This window comes from Dermacentor andersoni, chromosome 5 (genome assembly GCF_023375885.2).
Source record: "Dermacentor andersoni chromosome 5, qqDerAnde1_hic_scaffold, whole genome shotgun sequence".
Classification (NCBI taxonomy): Eukaryota; Metazoa; Arthropoda; class Arachnida; order Ixodida; family Ixodidae; genus Dermacentor; species Dermacentor andersoni.
In genome coordinates this window covers 67,623,560-67,646,348 of record NC_092818.1, presented here as the reverse complement: position 1 = coordinate 67,646,348, position 22,789 = coordinate 67,623,560, and the positions used below count along the sequence as shown (strand labels likewise).

General features: G+C 49.9%; 1 protein-coding gene across 1 annotated transcript in view; it reads left to right on the top strand.

The window, feature by feature from the left end:
• LOC129384990 (uncharacterized) overlaps positions 1 to 22,789 on the top strand; it is a 49,104-nt gene extending 26,315 nt beyond the window's left edge. Inside the window, exon 4 of the mRNA XM_055070779.2 lies at positions 20,219 to 22,789. Within this exon, the coding sequence (XP_054926754.2) occupies positions 20,219 to 22,435 (2,217 nt within the window). The 3' untranslated portion in view covers positions 22,436 to 22,789. The remainder of the gene's footprint in view (positions 1 to 20,218) is intronic.

Here is a 22,789-nt window from a genome sequence, read left to right as displayed (position 1 = left end):
CTGTTGTTATTCAGTCGGAAGGGCAGCATTATAGATTCTGCTTTGCGCCCTGAAAAGAATGAGTGGAAAGTATACCCGTGGTATTGCAGGTGATGAGCGTTAGCTAGTCAACATCGAGTTATTTTTTTTTTTTTGAAATTTTAAGGCGAAAGCCGTTAGTTCTCTATGTTTCAAGGTCGCGTTCTAAACTGGAAGTATCACGTGAGCCAAGGAAGGCCGGAGGTGACACAAAGCATGTCCACCCCTGTATAAGGGAATCATTACCCAAGTTAAATAATGAATCACTAGTGATTGACGTAAGCTCGATTAGGGAAGATTAAGGTTGATTAGAGTGTATTAAAGGTGGATTAGTGTAATAAAGAAGATTAAGGTGGATTAGAGTGCATTAAGTATTAAGATGCATGAATAAAGATTAAGGTGGGTGGTGGAGGATTAAGGCAGATTATGGTGGATTAAAGTGAAGGGTTGATGAAAAGGTATTAAGATCGATTAGGGTGCGCGAACGAGGATTAGGGGGATTAAGGTGAATAAAGGGAGATTAAGGTCGATTAATCTGGATTAAGGTGAATTATGGTTGATATAGGAAGATTAAGACCGATTAAGATGGATTAGTGTAGATCATGGAGTGCGTGTAGGGACCATGGAGTGCGATTAGGTTTGATAGAGGTGGATTAGTGTGTATTAATGTAGATTGGGACTATTAAGCAGGATTCAGTTGTATTAAGGTGCATGAATAAGGATTAAGGTGGATGAAGGAGGATTTAGGTGGATTAGGGTGGACTAAGGTGAATTAGGGTTCATTGAGTGTTACGACCGATTAGTCTACCATAATCCTCCTAATGCACATCAATCTACCGAATCCCCATTCATCGATCTTAATCTACCTTCATTCACTTTAATCCACCATAATCCACGCAAGGCCTCCTTAATGCACCCTAATCCAGCTTCATCGATCTTAATCTACTCTAAGCCTCCTTAATGCACTTTAATCCTCCTTAATCAACCCTAATGCTTCCTCATTCACTTTAATCTACCCTAACCGGCTATAACCGTCCTTAATTCACCTTAATCCACCCGAATCCGCATTCATCTACCTTAGTCCACCCTAATCCTCCTTCATTCACTTTAATTCACCTCCTTAATGTACCTTAATCCTTCTTAATCCACCCCTATCCTTCATGCACTTTAATCCACCCTAATCCACTATAATCGTCCTTAATGCACCTCCAACGCACCTTCATCCACCCTAAACCACCTTCATCGAACTTAGTCCAACCCAGTCTTCCTTTATGCACCTTAATTCACCTTCATTCACCCTAATGCACCTTCATCGACTTTAATCCACCTTAATACACCCGAATTCATCATAATCCAATCACTAATCAATCATTACTTTGCTAATCATTTATCATCTCTTATACGCGGCTGCACATGCTTTGGTTCGCTTCCCGCCTTCCTTCGGTCACGTGATATTTTCTGTAGCTCACAACGGGACCTTGAAACAGAGGTCTAAGACTTTCGCTTAATAAGCCACACACAAATGGATGTGTCACAAGCAATACTAGATCAGACGCACGAAGTAAAGCATCTGATCATGTGGCAGAAAAATTGTCTGGAGTACAGAACTCGCCTCAAAGCACCCTTTACATCGGTATAGCCCGTTGATATGGCTTTAAGAAAAAACCAACCACCTCGTAAACGTTGCCTCCAGCATTTTTGATGCTGTTATTTGCATTTATCAAAATTTTCAACCCCACTGGGGCGCGCAACTGGCCCCAAATAACACGCCTCCACAGAACCCTGCGGCCCGTCCGCGGGAGCCCAGGAGGAAAAGCGCGCCGTGCGCAGCCGGCGGGCGAGGAGAATCGAGGAGGAAAGCGCCGTGAGGAGGAGAGTGTCGCTACTTTCAAATTATCAAGGGGTTTTACGCTGGCTGGCCGGAGCTGTGTTCAAATTGGAAGTGGACGACTGGTACATGCGCCTTCTGATGTCCTTGGGTCTGCGCGCTCACCTGTTGTCTTTAGGCACCCGGAACAACCTTCAGGGCTTGTTATTGAGGTATTCGTGCACGATCTGCACGATACACGAGTTGTACGAGCCGTGAAACGGATGGAACATGGCGGAGCACAAGCACACAGCTACCGAGGACCACGAAACTGACGGAACTACCTACGCCGGTCAACGCATAGCAGCGCACGCCTCCCGATAACAGCAGATAACGAAACATGAAACGTCATGCAGCGGGCTGAGCTGGCGCTGGGCCGGCGGCGCCGCACGGCGCGCGCGTGGAGACAGTCGAAGGTGAGGGAGTTACGAGGGAGGGCGATTGGAGAGGAGTTGTGGGAAGATAGAATTTCATATTAGTATGACTAGAGGGAAATCTGGCGCTGCGATCGTTCAACCATCATGGGAATGATGGGAAGTACAGGCTTCGGATTGGCATTCTGTTGACTGGCGAACTAGACTACAAGCGTTTTTTTTTGAAGTTTTGGTTTTGCTTAAAGCGCAATTGCTATAACCTGCAGTGGGACTGTGCAACGCAAAGCTCACTGCCTTTGTTATGTTGCTCAAGGTGGTGATAGCGCGCTGGGCCAGCGGTTGGGACGATCTCTGTGTCGCGGTGTAGTGTCAAAGCCCTGACGAGAAAGCGACGGCATCGTAAACGACGAAAGAACATGTTTTGGCCGTTTGGACCTTGGTTTGTTAAGTGTGTTGGGTTGGCGCTATAGCCCTACGTGCTTTATGAAACTTCAGAATAGGAAAAAGAAGACACTACTGATACAAGACATGGACAGTTGTATTTCTAGTGGCTTGACAATCAAATTTTATTGAGGGCTTCATTATGCATTGCTCGTTTATGTGCTCATGAGAACCAAGCTTACTTTTGGTAGCAAAGGTTGCTGCTTCCTGGCTGTAGTCTAGTGTTGCAAAATGGGTAAGTGCAAAGCCACGCCATAACGCTTCGGAAGCGGTACGTCAATATAAAATATGGCGAAGCATACTCGTAGGAGGCCACCAGCGTCTTAGCTAGCGCTGCAGCAGATGTGCTTAAAAGTACTTGAAGACGTTCAGCAATCGTGACAGCCGACGCAGCCTTTCGAAAGAGCAAGAGAGTTCGCAAGTGCCTGTCGTCTGTGAGAAAAGTCTCACGTTTGCAGCGAGCAGGCTTCGTAGCAGACGACACATGTAGCATTCCGCTTAAGGGCGCAACACTTTCTCACTATACAACATTTTTAAATTATGGGGTTTTACGTGCCAAAACCACTTTCTGATTATGAGGCACGCTGTAGTGGAGGACTCCGGAAATTTCGACCACCTGGGTTTCTTTAACATGCACCTAAATCTAAGCACACGGGTGTTTTCGCATTCCGCCTCCATCGGAACGCGGCTGCCGTGGCCGGGATTCGATCCCGCGACCTCCGCGCTCAGCAGCCCAACACCATAGGCACTGAGCAACCACGGCGGGTAATACAATATTTTTATTTCTATAAATACTTGATCAGTATTTTTATATAAGTACATGCACGGTTGTTATTGCTGTTGCAAAAATAAATAAATAATTATTTTCTGGCGTTAATTCGGGAACAGCATCGCACAAGAATGCATACCCTGTTATGCCCTGGTGATAAACCATAGTAAACCATGCTTTCATCTCAAAGTCATACAAAGTTTATGTAGCGTGTTGTACGTTATATAACATACTACAGAAATAGAATTAGATTTTATGCGATAATATTTTGGTATAGCTTTGTTTACTGCGCCACAAGCAAACGCCGCTAGCCTAAAGACCGAAGTCAATCCGAAGCCTGTACTTCCCATCATTCCCTTGTAGGTTGAGGCAACGCTCATGAGAACCCCCGTAGACACTAGCGCCACATTTCCCTCTAGGGTATTTATTTAGACACTTGTTTGGGGAGGGGGGGGGGAAGGGATCGGCCACCTGGATCGGCGCGCGTGCGCGTGACGATCTACGAGGCCATGCGAAGGAAACGGATTTTCGGCGTCGCCCTCCTCATAGATGGCGCCAATTACCTCTGCCACCGAAGCCGGGGAATTTCCCACCGCGACCGTAATCACGACGGGTCACCGAAGTGAAGAAGATGGTTAGTGTTATAACTGCAGTGTTCTTATCATTTCTCAGTTGAAGTCTACAGCTACACGTGCCAATCTGGTGGCCTATCTTATGTTTTCTTACTTCGTTTCCCTTCCCCTCCTTCCTTAACCTGTCTTTATATTTCGACGTGCACTTCAAATAAACGCCCATTCTTCCAGCTTGTCAGCGTGTGTCTACCTTGCCTGCGTCAAGCGCAGTGTTCGACCTACGATGTAACAGTTAGTGGTAAACTGTATAAAGAAAGTGATGTTCTTCTTTTTTGTTTTTTTATGTTACACTTACCTCCCCCTTTGTCCCTCGCTCTCACAAGTTGGGAACACTCCCTTTAATTAAAACCCACCGTGGTATCCAGTGGCTACGCTCTGAAAATGGTGCACCCACTGGGGTGTATATTTGGCCCACAACGATAATTGTCATCTGCCTTGCTTGAAAACCCGGCGGCCGCTACTTTACTGTCGAAAATGCTGCGTCACGATGATAACGCGCAAGCCCTTCGTGACTTGGAAGTACCGGGCTCGCAACAACTAAGGAAATGCGGGCAAGACAGATGACGATTAGCGTTGTGGGACAAGATACGCTCAAAGGGTGTAGATTTTTTAAATGGTTAATTGCCTTGCGCTGCACTCTTAAACAAATGTACTCTCTTTGGGGTGTATATTTGCCATGCAGCGATAATTGCCATCTGTCTTCCTTGCGTTTCCTTTCTTGAAAACGCCGCGCTCGCTACTTTCCTGTCGGGAATGCTCTGTCATGCTGATTACGCGCATGCCGTTCGTGACTTGGAAGCGCCGGGCTCGCAGCGTTAAAGGAAGGAAATGCGGACAAGACTGATGACGATGTTTGTTGTGTGGCAAGATACGACTCAAAGGGTGAAATTTTACTCAAGAGTGGACTGCACTCTACACTCTAAGAAACATTTACACCCTTTGAGTAGTATCTTGCCACACACAACAATGAACGTCATCTGTCTACGAAATGTGAACTCACTGTGACACAGTGTTTACTTGCTTATTTACCCACAATGCTATTAGGCATCACAGCAGGGGGTGGGGGCACTGCAGTATAAGTCCAGAACCACAATTTAGCTAGAGGAAAACTACCTACGAATTTATACAATGCAAGCATTCAGGATACAAATAAACTTGATGTGAACAAAGTGCCATCACACAAATTGAAACTACTTACATAAGTGCTATATACAAGTATGACTTAAAAACATCGTTTGACACAATAGTTGCAACATCCCCGCATAGGTTGTTCCGTTCCGACATTATACGCGGGAATAAGGACATTTGAAACAACTTCGTTGTGCAGTTAACGTCTTTAATTTTGTTTGCTTGATCTGTACGGAGGGGCACATGGCCTGCTTGAAACAATAGCGCTCTGTGTTTTTGCACCCTTTAGAAAAAGAAATGTTATGGAAAAAAAATCTGATTATTGCTATCTTTATGCGTTCTTGCAATTTTTGTTTGTTTTAGAAGTTTCTTTAGCTTATGATGCGCTGAAATCCCGAGTGTAGTCGTTAAAAACGAATCGGACTGCCAAGTTCTGCACCCTCGTCCGTGCGTGTGCGTGTGTGCGTGCCATTTCGCCTCAGGAATTAGAGAACACTACATTGTTTAAGAGCAGATAACGGCCGTATAACGCCCTGACGCATTTCTTTAGAGAATTTTTATTGCGATGGCAAATATACAAGATGCTCAAGCTGCATTCATGCCGCCGTCGCGCTTTCTTGCTATAGACGGCGCATTCGCAGGCGGCGTGCGGAGGGTGTTACGGTTGGCGTCTAGCACCCCGTCCAAAAAGGATACTCGCCCACCATGCCTCATCGAAACGAAGTGTGACTTCCTAATTCGCCATGGTTGTCCCGAGTGTATGCGGTCTGGCGGAAGCTCCGCAGTGTTTACATGCCCCTTTTGTGTGGGTGCGACTTTAGCGGGACCCTTTCCTCGAACTGTCAAGCTCTGCAAATGAACTTCCGCGAACAAGCGAAGCGCGAAAGAGAAGGGTTCAGCTGTCTGCTATTCCCTGGACGGCGGACTGCTCCTGCAGAGGCGCGCTCGAGAATACGTCAACTGGGAGAATGGATCAGTCGCCCTTCCGCAACAGACGCCCTTTCCGCGAACCAACATCGCCTACAAGAAAGGAAAAAGCGTCTACGTTCCCAGACCTGCGGCTTGGTATATCCGGAGGCGGGACGCTTATTCCTCGCCGCAGGCTTGGTATCTACGAAGGCGGGACGCCCTTTCCGCGAACCACCGTCGCCTAGAAGAAAGGAAAAACGTCTACGGACCTGCGGCTTGGTATGTACGGAGGTGGGACGCCCATCCACAAACCAGACTCTGTGCACCTCACGTGACGTCGACGGGAGCAAAATCCCTCCCACGATTTTAGAGAGCCTATTTAAAGGGCTCCGAGATGTACTTTTAGATCACTTCATTCTCTTCTCATCATCTTTCACCAACCTTTGAATAAACGTGCAAGTATCGCACTAGAAATCGTCTCGTCTTTGCCTGGTTGCCATGGTCTACCGGATGCCTGCAGCCCGCCGACAACGCCATGCTACCCAATAGTAACGTCGGTCGAGCTTCGATAAACAGGCGTCGCTACAACTCGGCAGCAGTACGATACGCTAACCTGGAGTACGCAACAAACTGGTGGCAGCGGTGGGATACGCAATCCTGGCGACCCCAACTTGGACGATATCTACGAGATCTTAGCCTCCTCGTCCTGGTGAGAACGTTCAGAAGGACGGTGTCTTGATTCATGACTGCATATGGTGAGTGCACGGCTTTTCTTCACTAAGATGTCACTTGGCTTTACGTATTCTTTTTGGGAAAGTACAGCGCAGTGATTTTTCGTTAACCGTTGACGCAAGTTTGAGTACGTCAAGGTTGTTATACAGTGAAGAGTTAGCAGCACTAAGGGCAGCCATGAACTTGAAGGCACTAAAGAAGCTGGAATTGTTGAGCTTGGCCAGAGTTGGGCCTCCAACTTGTCGAATCAAAGAAAAAGCCGGAGATCATTGAGGCGATCGAAGCGATCGGGGCAGACGACGATGAACTGAAGAAATGCCTAGAGAGCATTGCGGAGAAGGAAGAAGAGCGTAAGCGCCTAGAGGAAAAAGCAGAGCGCGAGCGGGCAGCACGTGAGGCCAAAGAAGTGCGCGAGCGGGTAGCGCGTGAGGCCAAAGGAGAGCGCGACCGTGTTGCATGCGACGCACTCGAAATGAAGCGCCTAGAGATTGAAGAGCGCGAGCGCGCAGCACGTGAGGCCAAAGAAGAGTGCGACCTCGAAATGAAGCGCCTAAAGATTGAGCTTCTGAAAGCCCAAAATACTGAAAGACCTAGCGCAGAGGCACGTGAAAGCGAGCGCAGAATGACATACTTGATGGCATCCTACGCAGTAGGAGGGGACATAGGTTTTTTTCTGGTACAGCTTGAGCGCACGTGTAAGAACGCAAAATTCGCGAGAAACGCGTGGCAGCAACGCTTCATTACGTTACTGCCACGTGAGGTAGCTAATATTATTGTCAGCATGGGGAAAGAAGAAGCAGAGGACTTTGATGAAGTGAAAGCGAATCTGCTTAAAAGGTATAGATTATCAGCAGAATCATTGGGGCGAAAATTCAGGGAAGTCGAGAAAACCAAAAGTGAGTCATATTCCGATTTTGTATACAGCTTGGAGGTAAACCTAAAGGAATGACTCAGAGAAGAGGGTTCACTCAGCGATGCCGAAAAGACAATGCAGTGCGTTGCTTTAGAACAGTTCTACCGCTGGCTGCCAGTAAACATCAAGTTTTGGGTTCAGGGTAGGCCAGGCGTAGACACTATCACGAGAGCGGCCGATCTCGCTGAGGAGTACGTAACTCGCCGTGCAGACGAAGGCAACGAAGCTCCTAAGAAGGAGATGAATAAAAACAGACCCGACAAGACAAAGCGATGGTCGAAGTCGAGTCGGTATAAAACAATGGAAAGGTCAGATTCAGCGAAAACTAGTGACGAGGACAGCGAGGGAGAGAAGGAACCACCCGAACGGAGTGCAGAAAGGCAAGAAAAAAAAGTTTTCGAGACAACGAAACTAGTAGTTTTCTACAACTGCCAGCAAACAGGGCATATCTCCGTGGGATGCAAAAATACCAAACATGTGTTGATGTCACTAACTAGTAACGAGGAAAATCTGAAATTGCTAGAACCATAGATTCGAGACCTCGTGGTAAACAGCACACCGTGTAGCGTGCTTCGCGACACGGCAGCCACAATGGACGTGGTGCTACCGTCGTACGTAGAGGAAGGCCAGTTCACGGGAGAATGTGCTTGGATAAGGCAAGCCGTGGAAACCTCCAGTGTTTGTCTCCCTGTGGCCAAGATTCGTTTCGAAGGTCCTTTTGGACTACTGTACACTGAAGCCGCCGTCTCGGCACATCTCCCGCCACAGTATCCATATTTGTTTTCTAACAAGTCTGAGGATTTGCTGCGACGCAAGTGAATCGGGTTTAGTGAAGGGATAGTGCAAGCCTTAACTCGTTCCAAGGCAAGGGAGCTCGCGGCCAAGGCAGTGTACGAATGTCCTGTGGTGGAGGAAACAGGCTTGACGGAGGATTCGTCAACCAGCACCAAACAGGACAGCTGTTGTGCCATTACCACCAGCCCGGATTCCGAATCTACAAGGTGCAGAATTTATCCTGCGAGCGCCCTTTGGACAAACCCGGGGCTGCGCCGAAAGGCACAGCGCCCTAATTCTCCCTTGACAAGTCAAGATGCTTAGCCGTCAGGCAGCGGTGTCCTGCGGAGAAGTGTCGGCGAGTGACATGTCCAAACGTGCAACCAAGTGCCAGACAGCCCGGCGCCGTACCTCCCTTTGCCGGGAGGTCACCGCGCCCGCCAACTTTGAACGGGGTGGCCAGCGCGGTCGCTGGTTGGACCTCTCGGACGACCGTCGAGTGCTGGCTGTGTATTGGGCCGTTTGAGTGACAATGGTTTCTCGGGCCATTATAAGCTGCGACGCAGCCGCCTAGAAAACCGGATCCGCCGACCCACCGGGAGCTGAGTGCCGCTCTCAACTGGAGTGAGATGTGTCACGCGTTTTCGCCGGGCGTCGCCGTGCGGGAACAGTCGCGTTTGCTGTGAGCTCTCGGCCCCAGTGCCGATCCGGTCATGTCCTGTATAATGACCTGTATATAGTATATAAAGTCCCTTTTGTTATTCTCACCGACGCCTGACTCGGAGTCTTCGCTACCAACGCTCTGTCACGAAACGGGTGACGAGCGCTACGGGACCACCTCAAAGTCGTAATAGTGGTGGCACCGGTGCAAAGTCGTAACACAGCCCTGTAGGGGATAATGCGGAAAGTACACCAGCTAAGGAAGAGGTCAGGAAAGCAGCGGAGCCTCAAATGTCTCGCGAGGCAGAATGCAGACAAAAGTTATTGAATGTAAGCCCTGGCACATTGATTTCTGAGCATGAAAAAGATTCCACCCTGCGTAACCTAAGGCTGGATGCTAAAGAAGGTGTGGCCGAACAGAACGTAAATTTCCTCAATAGGGCAGGCGTCCTCTATAGGAAGTACACCAGCCGAAAGGGAGGGCAATTCGACCAACTCGTGGGCATGCCCATATACTCGTCCACGCAAAGACTGCTACACATGGGTGCCCACAACACGGTGGAGGAGCTCATCGAAGCCCACCTCTCTAATCAGAGAATCCGGCTCAGTCACACGGAACACGGACGAGCCGTCCTACGCAAGATAAAATGGAAGATCGAGCCAGTACCCATCAAGACGGCCCTTCCGATAGACTGGAAGACGATCATTCAGACCAAACCCCTTCCCCGGGACATGACGCCGGGCAAGGACGGCGAGAGGCGTACTGTGCGTGCCAAAGCCATAGCCCGGAAGCTGGAAGAGAACCCCAGGGCCCTATACGCGGACGCCTCGCTCCGGAAACACAGTGACCGTGCAGCGGTGGTGGTTACGTCAAAACACAGGCTGATCGTCAGCGTGTTCCAGAAAACAACAGACCCCGCAGTTGCCGAAGAAGCGGCCGTGGCCCTCGCACAGCCGAGTGTGGACTCCGTAGTCATTGACTCAAAGGCAGCCTACAGAAGCTTCCGCAGGGAGGAATCTCCTCCGCAGCCCGAGCCATTCTATCCGAGCGCAAGCCTCCGGGAAGAGCCATAGAGCTCGTGTGGGTCCCGGCTCACTCGCAGGTAGCAGGCAACGCCATGGCCGACTACCATGCCCGAGAAATGTCACTCCGGGCCGAGCACGAGCCGGAAGAGCTACCGCACCCGGTTACCAGCTTTCGGGACATTACTCGGATGTACCGAGAGGAAAGGTGCAGATTGCCAGAACCGCACGCCAAACTCATCAGGCAACAAAAGACGATCCTGCGTCGAGCGCTGGCGGGATCGCTTGCGCATCCCGTAATGATGAACCGCATGTACCCTGCGGAATACGATTTGCTCTGTCCCTTTTGCAGAAGAGAAAAGGGCGCACTGCCGCACGTCTTGGCAGAGTGCGCAGAACTCAAGACCATCCCTCCTCCTCTTCCCACCAACACTCCCAATCCCCAACCCCTTGAGCGATGGGAGCCCTTGTTTTCCAGCCCCGCCCTACCGATTCAGCTCGCACTGACGGACAGGGGCCAGGAGCTGCTGGGAACATATGGATCCCGTAACTAGGGATCCAACCCGTCTGGTGCCTGCGTGCACCACCGATTTATTTCGGGCCCAGTAAATGTTGCTTTATCATCCTATTGTGAGCAGCTCCTGCACCTGGTCCACGGGGGCTTTTGGACAGGGCATCTTGGCAGTCGTAAAATAAAGGACCGCTTACTGCAGAAATTTTACTGGCCCGGCTGCTTTCGAGAAATAGAAGCATTTGTAAGAAGCCGCGACACATTTAAGCGCATAGGCAAGCCCTGAGATAAGGCTAAAGCGCCAATGAGACTTGTTTCCATTATCACGGAGCCATTTCGCAGGCTCATAATAGACACAGTGGGACCACTTCCTGCAACGCAGTCTGGCTATCGACATATTCTTACTGTACTATGCCCCGCAACGGAATTTCCAGAGGCATTGCCCCTCAAAGAACTAAGCTCGGTGGAGATCGTTAACGCGCTTTTGTCTATCTTCGCGTGAGTAGGGTTTCCCGCAGAAATCCTGTCAGATCAAGGATCCGTCTTTACGAGCCCACTGACCTCGACGTTTCTGAAAAGGTGCGGTATTAAAAGCATACATAGCTCAGTGTACCACCCGCAGTCAAACGCGGTAGAGAAAGTCCACTCATTCATGAAACAGCTTCTGCGAGCCCTTTGTTATGAGCAAAAAGTCGATTGGGAGAGTTGCTTGCCTGCAGAAATATTCGCGCTTCGAACTGCCCCGCACGAGTCAACAGGTTTTGCACCTTCAGAGCTAGTTCACGGACGCTGCCTTCGCTCCTCTCTTCGCATTGTTCGAAAAGCCTGGGAAGGCCGGGCAGGTGATCCTTCGGTTGTGGCATACGTGCTAGAGCTGTTGGAACTTCTGCACACTTCTCAAGAATTAGCAGAGCAGGAAATGCGTAAGGCACAGAGCAATGCTAAGCATTACTATGACAGGTTGGCTCGGACGCGACACTTTGAAGTTGGGGAAAAGGTAATGATCCTGAAACCCTCATTGAAAAAACAAACTAGAGGTTCAATGGGAAGGACCAGTTGACATAATTCAGAAATCATCTGAAACAAACTACGTAATCACGGTACCGGGAAAACGAAGGACACCAAATGTGCACCATAGCAATCTACTTGAACCCTACCGGCAGAGGGAGGCCATTGTGAGCATGTCCCTTAACCAACCTGAGGAGATGCCTGTCGACTTTCCGGAGTTAACAGCAATGACGGAGGCAAAAGACATTCACTAGACCATCGACAAGCTAATAGAGCAGGCGTAGTTGAATCCCAATCAAAGAGCCGGACTGAGGGAACTCGTGTTTGAATTTAAAGACATATTTTTGGACACACCCTGCAGGACCTCTGCGATCATTCACGACATCGTCGGACCCAGTTCGCTCGAAAGCTTATCGAGTTTCACCTCGACAACGTCAAGTCATGGTCGCTGAAATAAATAAGATGTTAGAGCTAGGTGTAATCGAGCCAGCAGAGAGGGATTATACCTCGCCTCCTATTTTGGTTGAGGTACCAGGAAAGGAGCCACGACCATGTGTCGACTACCGCAGGCTCAATTTAATCACGAAGGGCCAGACTTATCCAATACCGCACATCAAGGAAAGGCTTGAGAAAGTGAGCAGTGCTCATTTAATCTCTACGCTCGATTTAGTCAGAGGGCAAGATGGCAGGTTCCGTTGACTGAGAAGGCAAGCAGGCTTGCGGCGTTTATTTCCCCGATGGGAGCCTTTGTGGGAGATATGGGTTTCTCCTCCGTACTCTTGGGACAAAGGAACGACAACACAGTAGTGCAACAATCACAAGGGCATTTATTGCACCTTTCATAGATCAATGCCAGCTAGCCGAGTTGCTATCCGCAAAACATGCCGATGGGCGCGCGACAAATCTAGAAGTCCGACTCACCGCGACCGGAAAACGAGCGAATATGTTCGCCCCATGCTGGGTCCCAACGCCTGGTCGTTCGCGTGTACGGTCACGCGAATGGTGTCCAAGGCGGCCACGCGAGACGGTCGCGCAGAAGCATGGCCCGCCGCGCGCGCGCGGAATGTCCACGCTGTTCGCCGACCCGCCGGGAAAGACCAAGAGCCTTTCTTTCCCGCGCCTAAGTAACCCCGCCGCAGCGCAACACTAGCGCCATCTCTCGCACTGCGCTTCAACCACTCCGACCGCCGCGGGCGCTAGGCCAGGCGGCGGGCGAAGCCGACCTGCAGGAGACGAGCTATGCGGGAAAACTAGATCTCAGGGGAGGCGTGAGAGTCACGCATCCCCACACCTTTCGGCCGAAAGTTCTGAGCTTTGGATTGAAGAATGCGCCATATTGCTTCTCTAGCGTTATGGACCAGGTGCTACGAGAAAAAGACGACTTTGCACTTCCGTATCTCGATGACATAGCAATCTTTCCTTCATCATAGGCGGACCATATGTAACACTTGCGAACCGTGTTAGGCCGTCTACGAAAGGCGAACCTAACTGTCAAGACTCCCAAATGTCGATTGGGGCGCGGAGGTAGCTTATCTAGGTCATGTAATAAGGCAAGGCCATCGTCGACCTTCCGAGGTTAAACTGACCGCAATAGACAACTTCCCGCAACCACGCACCGAGCGGGACATCAGGTCATTCTTTGGCTTGGCGAGTTTTTACCAAAGATATATCCCGCGTTATTCCGAGATTGCGAGTTCTTTAACGGATGCTCTCAGAAAAACAAAACCACAAACGGTAAAGTGGGATGACGCAAAAGAAAAGTCTTTTAGTACGCTGAAGAAAGCACTAACGAGTCAGCCAGTGTTGAACGCGCCCGACTACTCTAAGTCATTCATTCTTCAGTGTGATGCCAGCGACAGGGGTATGGGGGTGGTGCTTTGTCAAAAGAGAGATGACGCGAACGAACACCCTGTACTGTACGCCAGAAGAGAACTTTTCAGTTCCTGAGGAAGCCTACAGTGCATGAGAAAAAGAATGCGCCTGCGTAGTATGGGCGGTGCAGAAGCTAGCTTGCTATATCGCTGGTTCAAGGTTCACCATAGAGAGTGATCACTGTCCCCTCTCATGGCTGCAGCCCATGTCTACGAAAAACGGTCGTCTTTTTCGCTGGAGCTTGGCTCTTCAACAGTACACCTTCGATATTCGCTACAAAAAGGGTAAGCTTAACGGCAATGCCGACGGTCTGAGTCGTTGCCCCTAGTAACGAAAGCCTCATGCTCACCCGGATTAACGTGGCATTTTTACGTTTGTTCATACGTTTTCTTTTTGTCGAAGTTGTAGTCGATTTTTAGTTGATTTTAATAATCAGGGTTTAACGCTCACAAGAAATGGCTGTTTTTAGTGTTCAAAGGGGAGGACGCGCGAAAGGAGTGGGAAAGGAGTAGCGGGTTTTCTTTTCTTTTTTCATTAAAGCCTGGTGTGTCTTGGAGGAGGGTGGCCTTGTGCTCGCTGCTTTGTGGTTGTGGGTCCGGCACTGTTCTGGGATGACTGCTTGCCCACGCAGGAGACGAAAAGTTGCCAGTCCAGTTTCACCGGACCAGACCAGGGAGAAAAGTCACAAGAGCGCCACGAGGACTGATGAACAACGCCCAGAAATCTACCAGCTAGGAACCAAGGGTTCGTCACCTCTGAGGGTAATTCTGCTACTGAAACGCCGATCCCTCGCACAGCGGCTGCTGGCTCCTACGCGTCGGGACCTTCCTCCCCCGCCGGAGATGCTGTTAGGATTGGCGTCTAGCACCCTGTGCACAAAGGATTCTCGCCCACCATGCCTCATCGAAACGAAGTGTGACTTTCTAATTCGCCATGGTTGTCTCGAGTATATGCCGGTCTGCCGGAAGCTCCGCAGTGTTTACAGGCCCCTTTTGTGTGTGTGCGAATTTAGAGGGACCCTTTCCTCGAACTGTCAAGATCTGGAGGAGAACTTCCGCGAACCAGCAACGCGCGAAAGAGAAGGGTTCAGCAGTTTACTATTCCAAGAACTGCGCACTGCCGCCTGCAGAGGCGCGCTCGCGAATATGTCAACTGGGAGAATGGATCGGTCGCCCTCCAGCAACTAGACGCGCTTTCCGCGAACCAACGTCGCCTATAAGAAAGAAAAAAGCGTCTACCTTCCCAGACCTGCGGCTTGGTATATCCGGAGGCGGGACGCTCATTCCTTGCTGCAGGCTTGGTATCTACGGAGGCGAGACGCCCTTTCCGCGAGCCAACGTCGCCTAGAAGAAAGGAAAAACGTCTACGGACCTGCGGCTTGGTATGTACGGAGGTGGGACGCCCATCCACAAACCAGACTCTGTGCCGTTCACGTGATGTCGACGGGAGCAAAATCCCTTCCGCGATATTACAGAGCCTATTTAAGGGGCTCCGAAATGTACTTTTAGATCACTTCATTCTCTTCTCATCAGCTTTCACCAACCTTTGAATAAACCGTGCAAGTTTCGCACTAGAAATCGTCTCGTCCTTGCCTGGTCGCCATGGTCTACTGGATGCCTGCAACCCGCCGACAACGCCACGCTACCCAACAGTAACGTCGGTCGAGCTTCGATAAATAGGCGTTGCTAAACTCGGCAGCAGTACGATACGCTACCCTGGAGTACGCAACAAGGGTCACAGGGTCGGTGACCCTGTGACCAGGCAGAGTGTGCTTGGCTGCTGACGAAGCGCGGTGGACGCATTGTCAGCGCTGCGATTTATGAGCTCGATGGTGGAGCCATTAGTATCAGCCTTTTCTTTATGGCCAGTGTAGGACGAAGGCTTCTCCCTGCGATCTCCAATCACCACTGTCTGCGCCAACTGATTCCGACTTGCGCCGGCAAATTTCCCAATTTCATCACCCTTCCTTATTTTCTGCCGTCCTCGACTGTGCTTCCCTTCACTTGGCACCCATTCTGTAACTCTAATAGTCCACCGGTTATCCATCTTACGCATCACATGGCCTGCCCTGCTGCTCCATCTTTTTTTTTCGCTTAATGTCCATTAGACATTAGGTCGAGCCGTAGGGCAGCGTTTACTCTTCCACTGTTGGCACGAGCGCTGTGTGCCTGTTTCTCATGAGCTGTCGTGCGTCTTAGATGAACGGACAGTAAATGTCAAGCTAATTTTACTTCAAGATTCACTGGGCACCGAAGTTCTCCCCATCTGTGTCATCGAAGGAGGGAGAAAAAAAAACGCTTGAGTGGGGATGTCATATCAAAACTAGAGCTGGACCACCGCCGTCTTACCATTGGCACGAGGAAAAAAAGAAAGAACGTTAGCGAATAGCGGCGAACGTACAAATCGCTTTATTTCCGCTCCGTGCTATTTAAGATAGCTAATTTCGCCGCACAGATATTGTTCAAAGTCTTTCCTTCTGCCACTGGTTTGAGAAGGAAGCTTAACGTCCTCTAAAATTTTATGGCATATCGTGGTATCAATACAACGCCAAAGGCAACGCTTCAACCAGAAAGCACGAGCACTCATTTTCCATTTAACCTAGCATTTACCATAGCTGACAAACAGGAAGTGAGCTGCGAGCAGTTCTCAGCTGTCGCGGCCCTCTTCCAGGGTAAGTAGACACATGTGCAAGCCTTGGCTTCACCTGGACTCGCCACGGTTTCTTAGCGGCTGTGGAGTTACGCTGCCAAACGCGAGGTTGCAGCATGAAATCCCGGCCGCGGAGGCCGCATTTCGATGGGGGCGAAATGCAAATTAAAAGAAAAAGGAAACACCCGTGTACCATGCATTGAGTGCATGGTACACGGGCATGTTTTTTTTTTACGCCAGTTCGTCAAAGTTACCCCGGAGTCTCCCATTAAGGATTAATTTTGACCTCCTGGGCCTCACAATCATATCGCGTCTCTGGCATGTAAGACCCCCAGAAATTATTGGCCTCTCCCGCCGGAGATGCTTTTAAAAAAAACCTCCTTGGTTTCATCTGGTTCACCGTTGCGGTGCGATGCCCACGAGGCCATTGCTTTCTCCTCATCGCGTGAGCGTTCTGAAACGCCTGGTGGCTGCCGGGGTGCTGTTTCTTCTGCACAGGAGAAGTTGATTTGCGTGCGGCATCGCGCTGACGTGTCGCACCCGCACAGTTAGAACCCCGTCCGAGGGGCTCAAGAGCAACGCTTTAGTCTCGCTGTCAATGTTTCGCCCTTCGGGCAAAACTCCCACGTCTCCTTTTTTTATTACAAACGCCGTACTTTGTCGCACATAATTCGCCTGCACATCAGCTGTAATTTTCCACATTTCTTTCACTAGATTTGATCTTTGTGGCAGACTGCAATTACAGGTCTCACAAAACAGGTAGAATATTACACGCCGTTCATAAAACGCACGTTTAATGTACCGGACCAATTTTAAAAGTAATGTACTACAAACGCGACGGTTAACCTATAGAGTTGAGGGCTTTGTCGTACATCAGCCACAACCCTCTTCCTATATCAACCAAACATAAACAACGTGGCGCTTTTAGTTGACAGAGGATACAGTAAAATTAAAAAAAAAGAGAATTAAGCGCTTCGTGTAACGCATAAACATAGGAAAGAATGGGTGTACAATGATTGTTCTATAGAAGCTCCCAACGTGCCCGCTACAAAATTTTGATACACAATTACTCATAGCGTGGCCCCCATTCTATCTAAATATAAGAGAGCTTCCAATTTTGGTTCTTACATTCCAGCGTGGAAAGTTTGTAAGCGTTTCATGTAACGGCGATAAAAGCGACAAGACAAAAACAAAACAATTGTCGATGTTCAGAAATTGCCTGCACGTCACCCCTAACATGCTTTCCCGCACCCATCCCTTCTTTAAATGTAGATTCGGTGGATATGTCCTTCCCACAGGACTCCCGTGATAACGCGGAAATGACGTTTTTGAGCATTTCCAGTTATACTAAGTGCAGGTTCGTCATGAAATCTTGAGAGGACACTAAGCCAGTGCTAGCTTATGACAGGCGTAGCGCTAACAAAAAGGAAGACGTCAGTATGAGTCACAAAGCAATCGTGCGTAGCTCTTAAGCTAAGCCGGTAACGTAATGGCTACACCATAGAGTTTCTCACTATAACACCTAGAGGGTAATCTGGCGCCACCGTCTATGGGAGTTTCTTAAGGGGGCACCGTGCCGTCATGGGAATGACGGTATGTGTGTCTGCGAGGCTCGTGTTGGCTGGTGTTGTAAGAGGCTTCGTCTAAAACGTGGATATGGCTACGCAAATAGCGCGTTCTCAAAGTAAAATCTTCATAAAATGTTTCCATTCACGCATATTAAATCTTCACTCACCCACGATGCATGACCAAGCGAAGAAAAGCAAGAACAGACGACCAACTGTTTCAAAGCGAGCGCGAACCTTGTCGTCTGTCCTCCAACTTTAGTGGCCCGCTGATACTTTTTACGTAACATGTAGTCGTACACACAATAACAAGTTCTCATAGTTAAACAAAACATGTTTTCGCGTAATAATAAAGCTAAAACAGCTTTTCATGTGCTGTTCTAGTAGAAAATGAATCATTGTGACAGACGGAACGGTACTTGCCAAGCGCGTCTTCAAGGTGTCCTGTCTCTACGAGAACGATGCCAATCCGAATCCACAATATACCAGCATTCCCATGCATACCACAGCGCAGCAGCGCCAGATTTCCCTCTAGGTAATGTAGTGAGAAACTCTATGGGCTACACAGTACAAAGCTATAGACAACTGGCAACCTTATATAGGTGCATACTGTCCAAATCCGCGTCCCGGCGACGACTCTCTCAAGGCGACAGAAACAGATCTCAAAGGCTACGATTTTGCTAAGTACGCAGCCGGAGACCCGTCATCAACCACATTTTTAACGCGACTGCGTTAAGGAGCTCGTGTCGCAGAAAAGCCGGTGTCGTCATCGGCGACGTCGGCCGTGAGCGAGAAATCCCGGAAGGAAATTCATAAACAGAAACAACTTGCAAGATGGGCTGGGTGGGAATCGAACCAGGGTCCCCGGAGTGTGAGAGGGAGACGCTACCACTCAGCCATGAGTTCGATGGTTCAAAGCGGGAGAAAAGCGCCTCTAGTGAATGCAGTGTTGCCTTAGAAACGTGCCGTAGAAAGTTAAACTGCGGTGTATATCGGTAATTATGAGCATGTAAATTCCAGAAGTCGCAGTTGAACGAGTAGCGAAGAAGTACGTTTCCGCTACATTTCTTCTGCGCTTGGCGCACACGCTGAGCCATCTTGCGGCAAACACACAAGACCCCCTCCTGGAAATGTACGGCGCTAACCCGACAGGTGGCGCGCCACTCGCCCGCTTCTCCCCTTTGTCTCGCTTGAGCGCATTGGGGCTGTGCGGGGACCGGTGCGAGGATGCCCCAATATCCTTGCGTTTAATAAGTTTTCTCCCTCTCTCCCCTTCCAACTTCCAGCGTGCGTCACTGGAACCCTCGTGTTTAGGCGACGCGGCTCCTTTTTCCGCTCACAGCGCGATTCCTAGGTTCAGCGTCCGATGCGGGACGCCTCTGACGTGAAGTGCTCTTGAAGACAGAGGACGACATTCATCCAGGTGTGTCATGCCAGAAGAGCGATTTGAAGGAGTCCACAATGACTTACACTACGATGAGTGAAAATGCCAGTGGGGTGTGTGTGTATGTGTGCGCTGAGTGCAGTGCGTGTGAATGCTAAAGGAACAGGGGAGCAAGAAACGTTTTAGTGTGCACAACACAGTGCGGTAATGTAGATTGTGAGAAGCACTTGTTAGAACAAATAATTAGGAAAAAGTTGTGCTGTGGACTTAGCAGTGTTGTATATGAAAACTATGTCTTTGTGTGACTCAAGAGCATGCCGAGCGAATGAGCGGGCGGTTCGAACGGTGTGCGATAACGCTATCGCGTTCCGCTCTTGAAGGCGAAGCTTAAGCGTCCTCCAATTTTATTGTGTACCACCCATTAGAATGGACGCTAAAGGAACGGACACACCGTACAGGACGGCAGAGAATTGGGTGGTGTGATGCGACTAACAAATTTTCACGCGTAGGAAGGAGCCGGCTGACTCATGGAGTGCGGATAATTGAGATCCCTGGAAGAAGTCTTCGTCCGCAGGGAGCCCCAAGATATGGGACGGTGGCGTGCATGTGAACCGCCGCCGCTGCTGCTAATGATGACGAAAAGTAATTTAAGCCAAGCGAGATTCCGTGTACATTACTAATAAATTTAGTTTCCTCCATACCTAGACCCATATGAAAATGAAGACATTATGCACAAATGGCCAGAAAATGGATCGATTTATTTAACATAGCCCGATCGAAGGTGTTTCTCTGCGTGGTTACGCTTTGCACATCGCAAAACCTGGCTGGCTACATTTAACAACAACAACAACAACAACAACAACAACAACAACAACAACAACAACAACAACCTCGCTTCCCATAATTCCTTTTTTCTTTTCGAATGTCTCTTAGATTGTGGGTTTTTGGCCATATCTGCTGATCATTCTTTCTCTCTCTCTTTTTTGCAGCTGCGGTTTGCATCCCGGAAAGAAGCAGTGCGAGCGCAAGCACTTGCTCTTAGCGCGATGAGTCCTGAAGGCCTGTCAGTGGACGAAGCGTTCCATGTGCTGCGCCAGGCGGAAGTGCACCTTGCCAAGCAGGGAGTCGACATGAGTCGCCAGTGTGGGAAGAGCGACACGGGACCTTGTTACCTCGAGGACATGGTGGACACCGTGAACACCTGCCTGGTGGCCGTGAACATGTGCCTAAGAAAAAGCTGGTCCGGGCCCTTGGTTCTTAGCTCAGTGGACACGCCTTTCACGGAGCCTGCAAAGGAAGCCGCGGTGAAGTGCGCCGCGGTCGTGGTGCGCTGGTTGGTGCTCAGGCACCGGTGCATCTTGGCGCTGGACTTGGATGACAGCAAATGTCGGAAGTACCGCGAGTTCGCCGGGCTTTGGCTCGAGTGCCTCGGCAAAGAAAATACCCTAAGGGTTCTCAGAGTTAAACTGCCGACGACTCGTCCCTGTGCTGGAGAGTGGCCCTTAAAGGAAGTTTGGCAGGCTTGTTGGCTCCGTACGTTAGAACTGAGGCACGTAGATTTGTCGGGAACCGCTGATGTTGCGTTCGAAGAGCTCGCCAATTTCATGCAGCGGTGCACTCAACTGACGGAGCTCACACTATCGCACTTCATGAAGCCGCTCAAGGATCCCACAATGCTATTCAGGGCTCTGCAGGCAAATCGGAATCTCACGTTTCTGTCCATGGACATTTCTTACTTGCAGTGCCAGCACGGATCGCTCCTGGTGGAATATTTCGGTCGCTTGCCCCGTCTCAAATATCTGACCCTGACGAGCTCCATCGAGGCTCCTGCAATAAAACTGCGTTCCTTCGTAAGTGCCACGGAATACTTGACATACTTGGTGGCCATAACTCTCGAAAAGTTTTCTCTGAGTTTGGAATGCGCGCTCGCTTTGGCTGATGCAGTTGTGCGTAACGGGGGGCTGCGCGTCTTAGAACTCCTAAACTGCCAGTGGTTTGTGCTAGACGCGGGAGGGCGGCAGAAAGTATTTCAATACATTGAGGCTCCGCGGCGCGTTTTGCCACTTGTCATGATACTAGCGCTGAGCAGGCACCTAGAAGACATGACGCTGAATTTGAACGCCTTTGACGCGGAAGAATTGGACTCATTCTTCAAAGCCCTTGCGCGGAATGACAAAGTACGAGTAGTAGCCGAACACGTAGACCAGCAGAGTATTGCGAAGATTAGCGAAGCCGCACGCAGGACGAGAACCGACGCGAGGTTGCGGCTTCCTGCGGTCTCCGTGAACGAAGTTGGCTTTCAGGCTGTGCGAGATGCCGAAGTCGCAGCTCTTTCTCTACGAACGCGCGAATACTCCTCGCGAGGCGCCGTGTATGACTGCCTCGTAGAACTGCCCTCTTGTGGGCACCTTAATACCCTCGAGCTATGCCTGAATACGCCTTTGAGCTTAATTGAGGCGACCCCGATTGCTGAGCTTCTCAAGAGCACTGCGACCCTCATAAAGTTGATAATGGATTTCAGGGTAGACAAGGTAGCGGCACGCACCATCCTCGAGGCACTCGCTGTCAACAGGAGTGTGCGTTTTTTGACCATCAAGCGATGGACGATGGCTCGGCGCAACGCCAGGTTCCTGTCCGCGGTCGTGCAGACGAGCCGGACGCTTCTTCTGCTTCGGTTCTACGGCGTCAGTGACGACAAAACGAGCAGCCAGCTTGTAGCTTCCAGTCTGGCGGAGCGGATTGCCGACAACCACACAATCTTCTGCGCTGACGTTCGCCCGCTCAGAAGCGGTCACCGGCAGCCCTGGCTCGTCTTGCAAGCGGTCACCTTGAGGAACAAATCACTATTAGCGAGGGCTGTGCGATTCGCTACCGAGGATATTTGGACCATAATCGGCTTCGACCTGCAGCGCAAGAGAGGCGCCGAGGCTATTGACCTGGTCGCTCCAAGTTACGCGGAACCGCTGCTTTCGGCCGATCTGCCGCACGTGCTTTTTCACCGCAAACACAAGGAAAACATGCGCAGGTCCTGGCTGCGCATTCGAGAGATGCAGGCTTTCATGCGTGTCACGGGTGTAGTCAGGCTAAGGGTCACTTGTTACCCAGAACCAGACGGGCGACCGCAACTGAGCGCGCTTCCCAGGGACTGTTGGTTACGCATCCGCCAGTGTCTCAAGGTCGGCGACGTTCTCGACCCGACCACTTAATTCACAAATGAAGATCTGGGTGTATACTACTCTAGCCTAGTAGAGTTTGTGTACTGATCTCGTGGCTGTGTTGGAAAATTGTAAAATGAGCAGCTTAACTTGCAGGGCATCTAAGCAGAATACAAAGGTGACCCTATGGGCATTCGCGTGACCTCAGTGAAGTTTTTGTTCAATACACTAGGTGTTTACCCTTCAGAAAGAGCTCCAATGAACTTTCCGAAAGGCCTTACGGGTAAAATAAAGAAAATTCAAGGTCATGAAGATAGCATGGTAGTCAGTCTGATTGAGCGGCTAAATTTCAGCACGCCATCCCGCTTAGAAACGTTCATGTTTAAATAAAGGGTGTGTATCAGA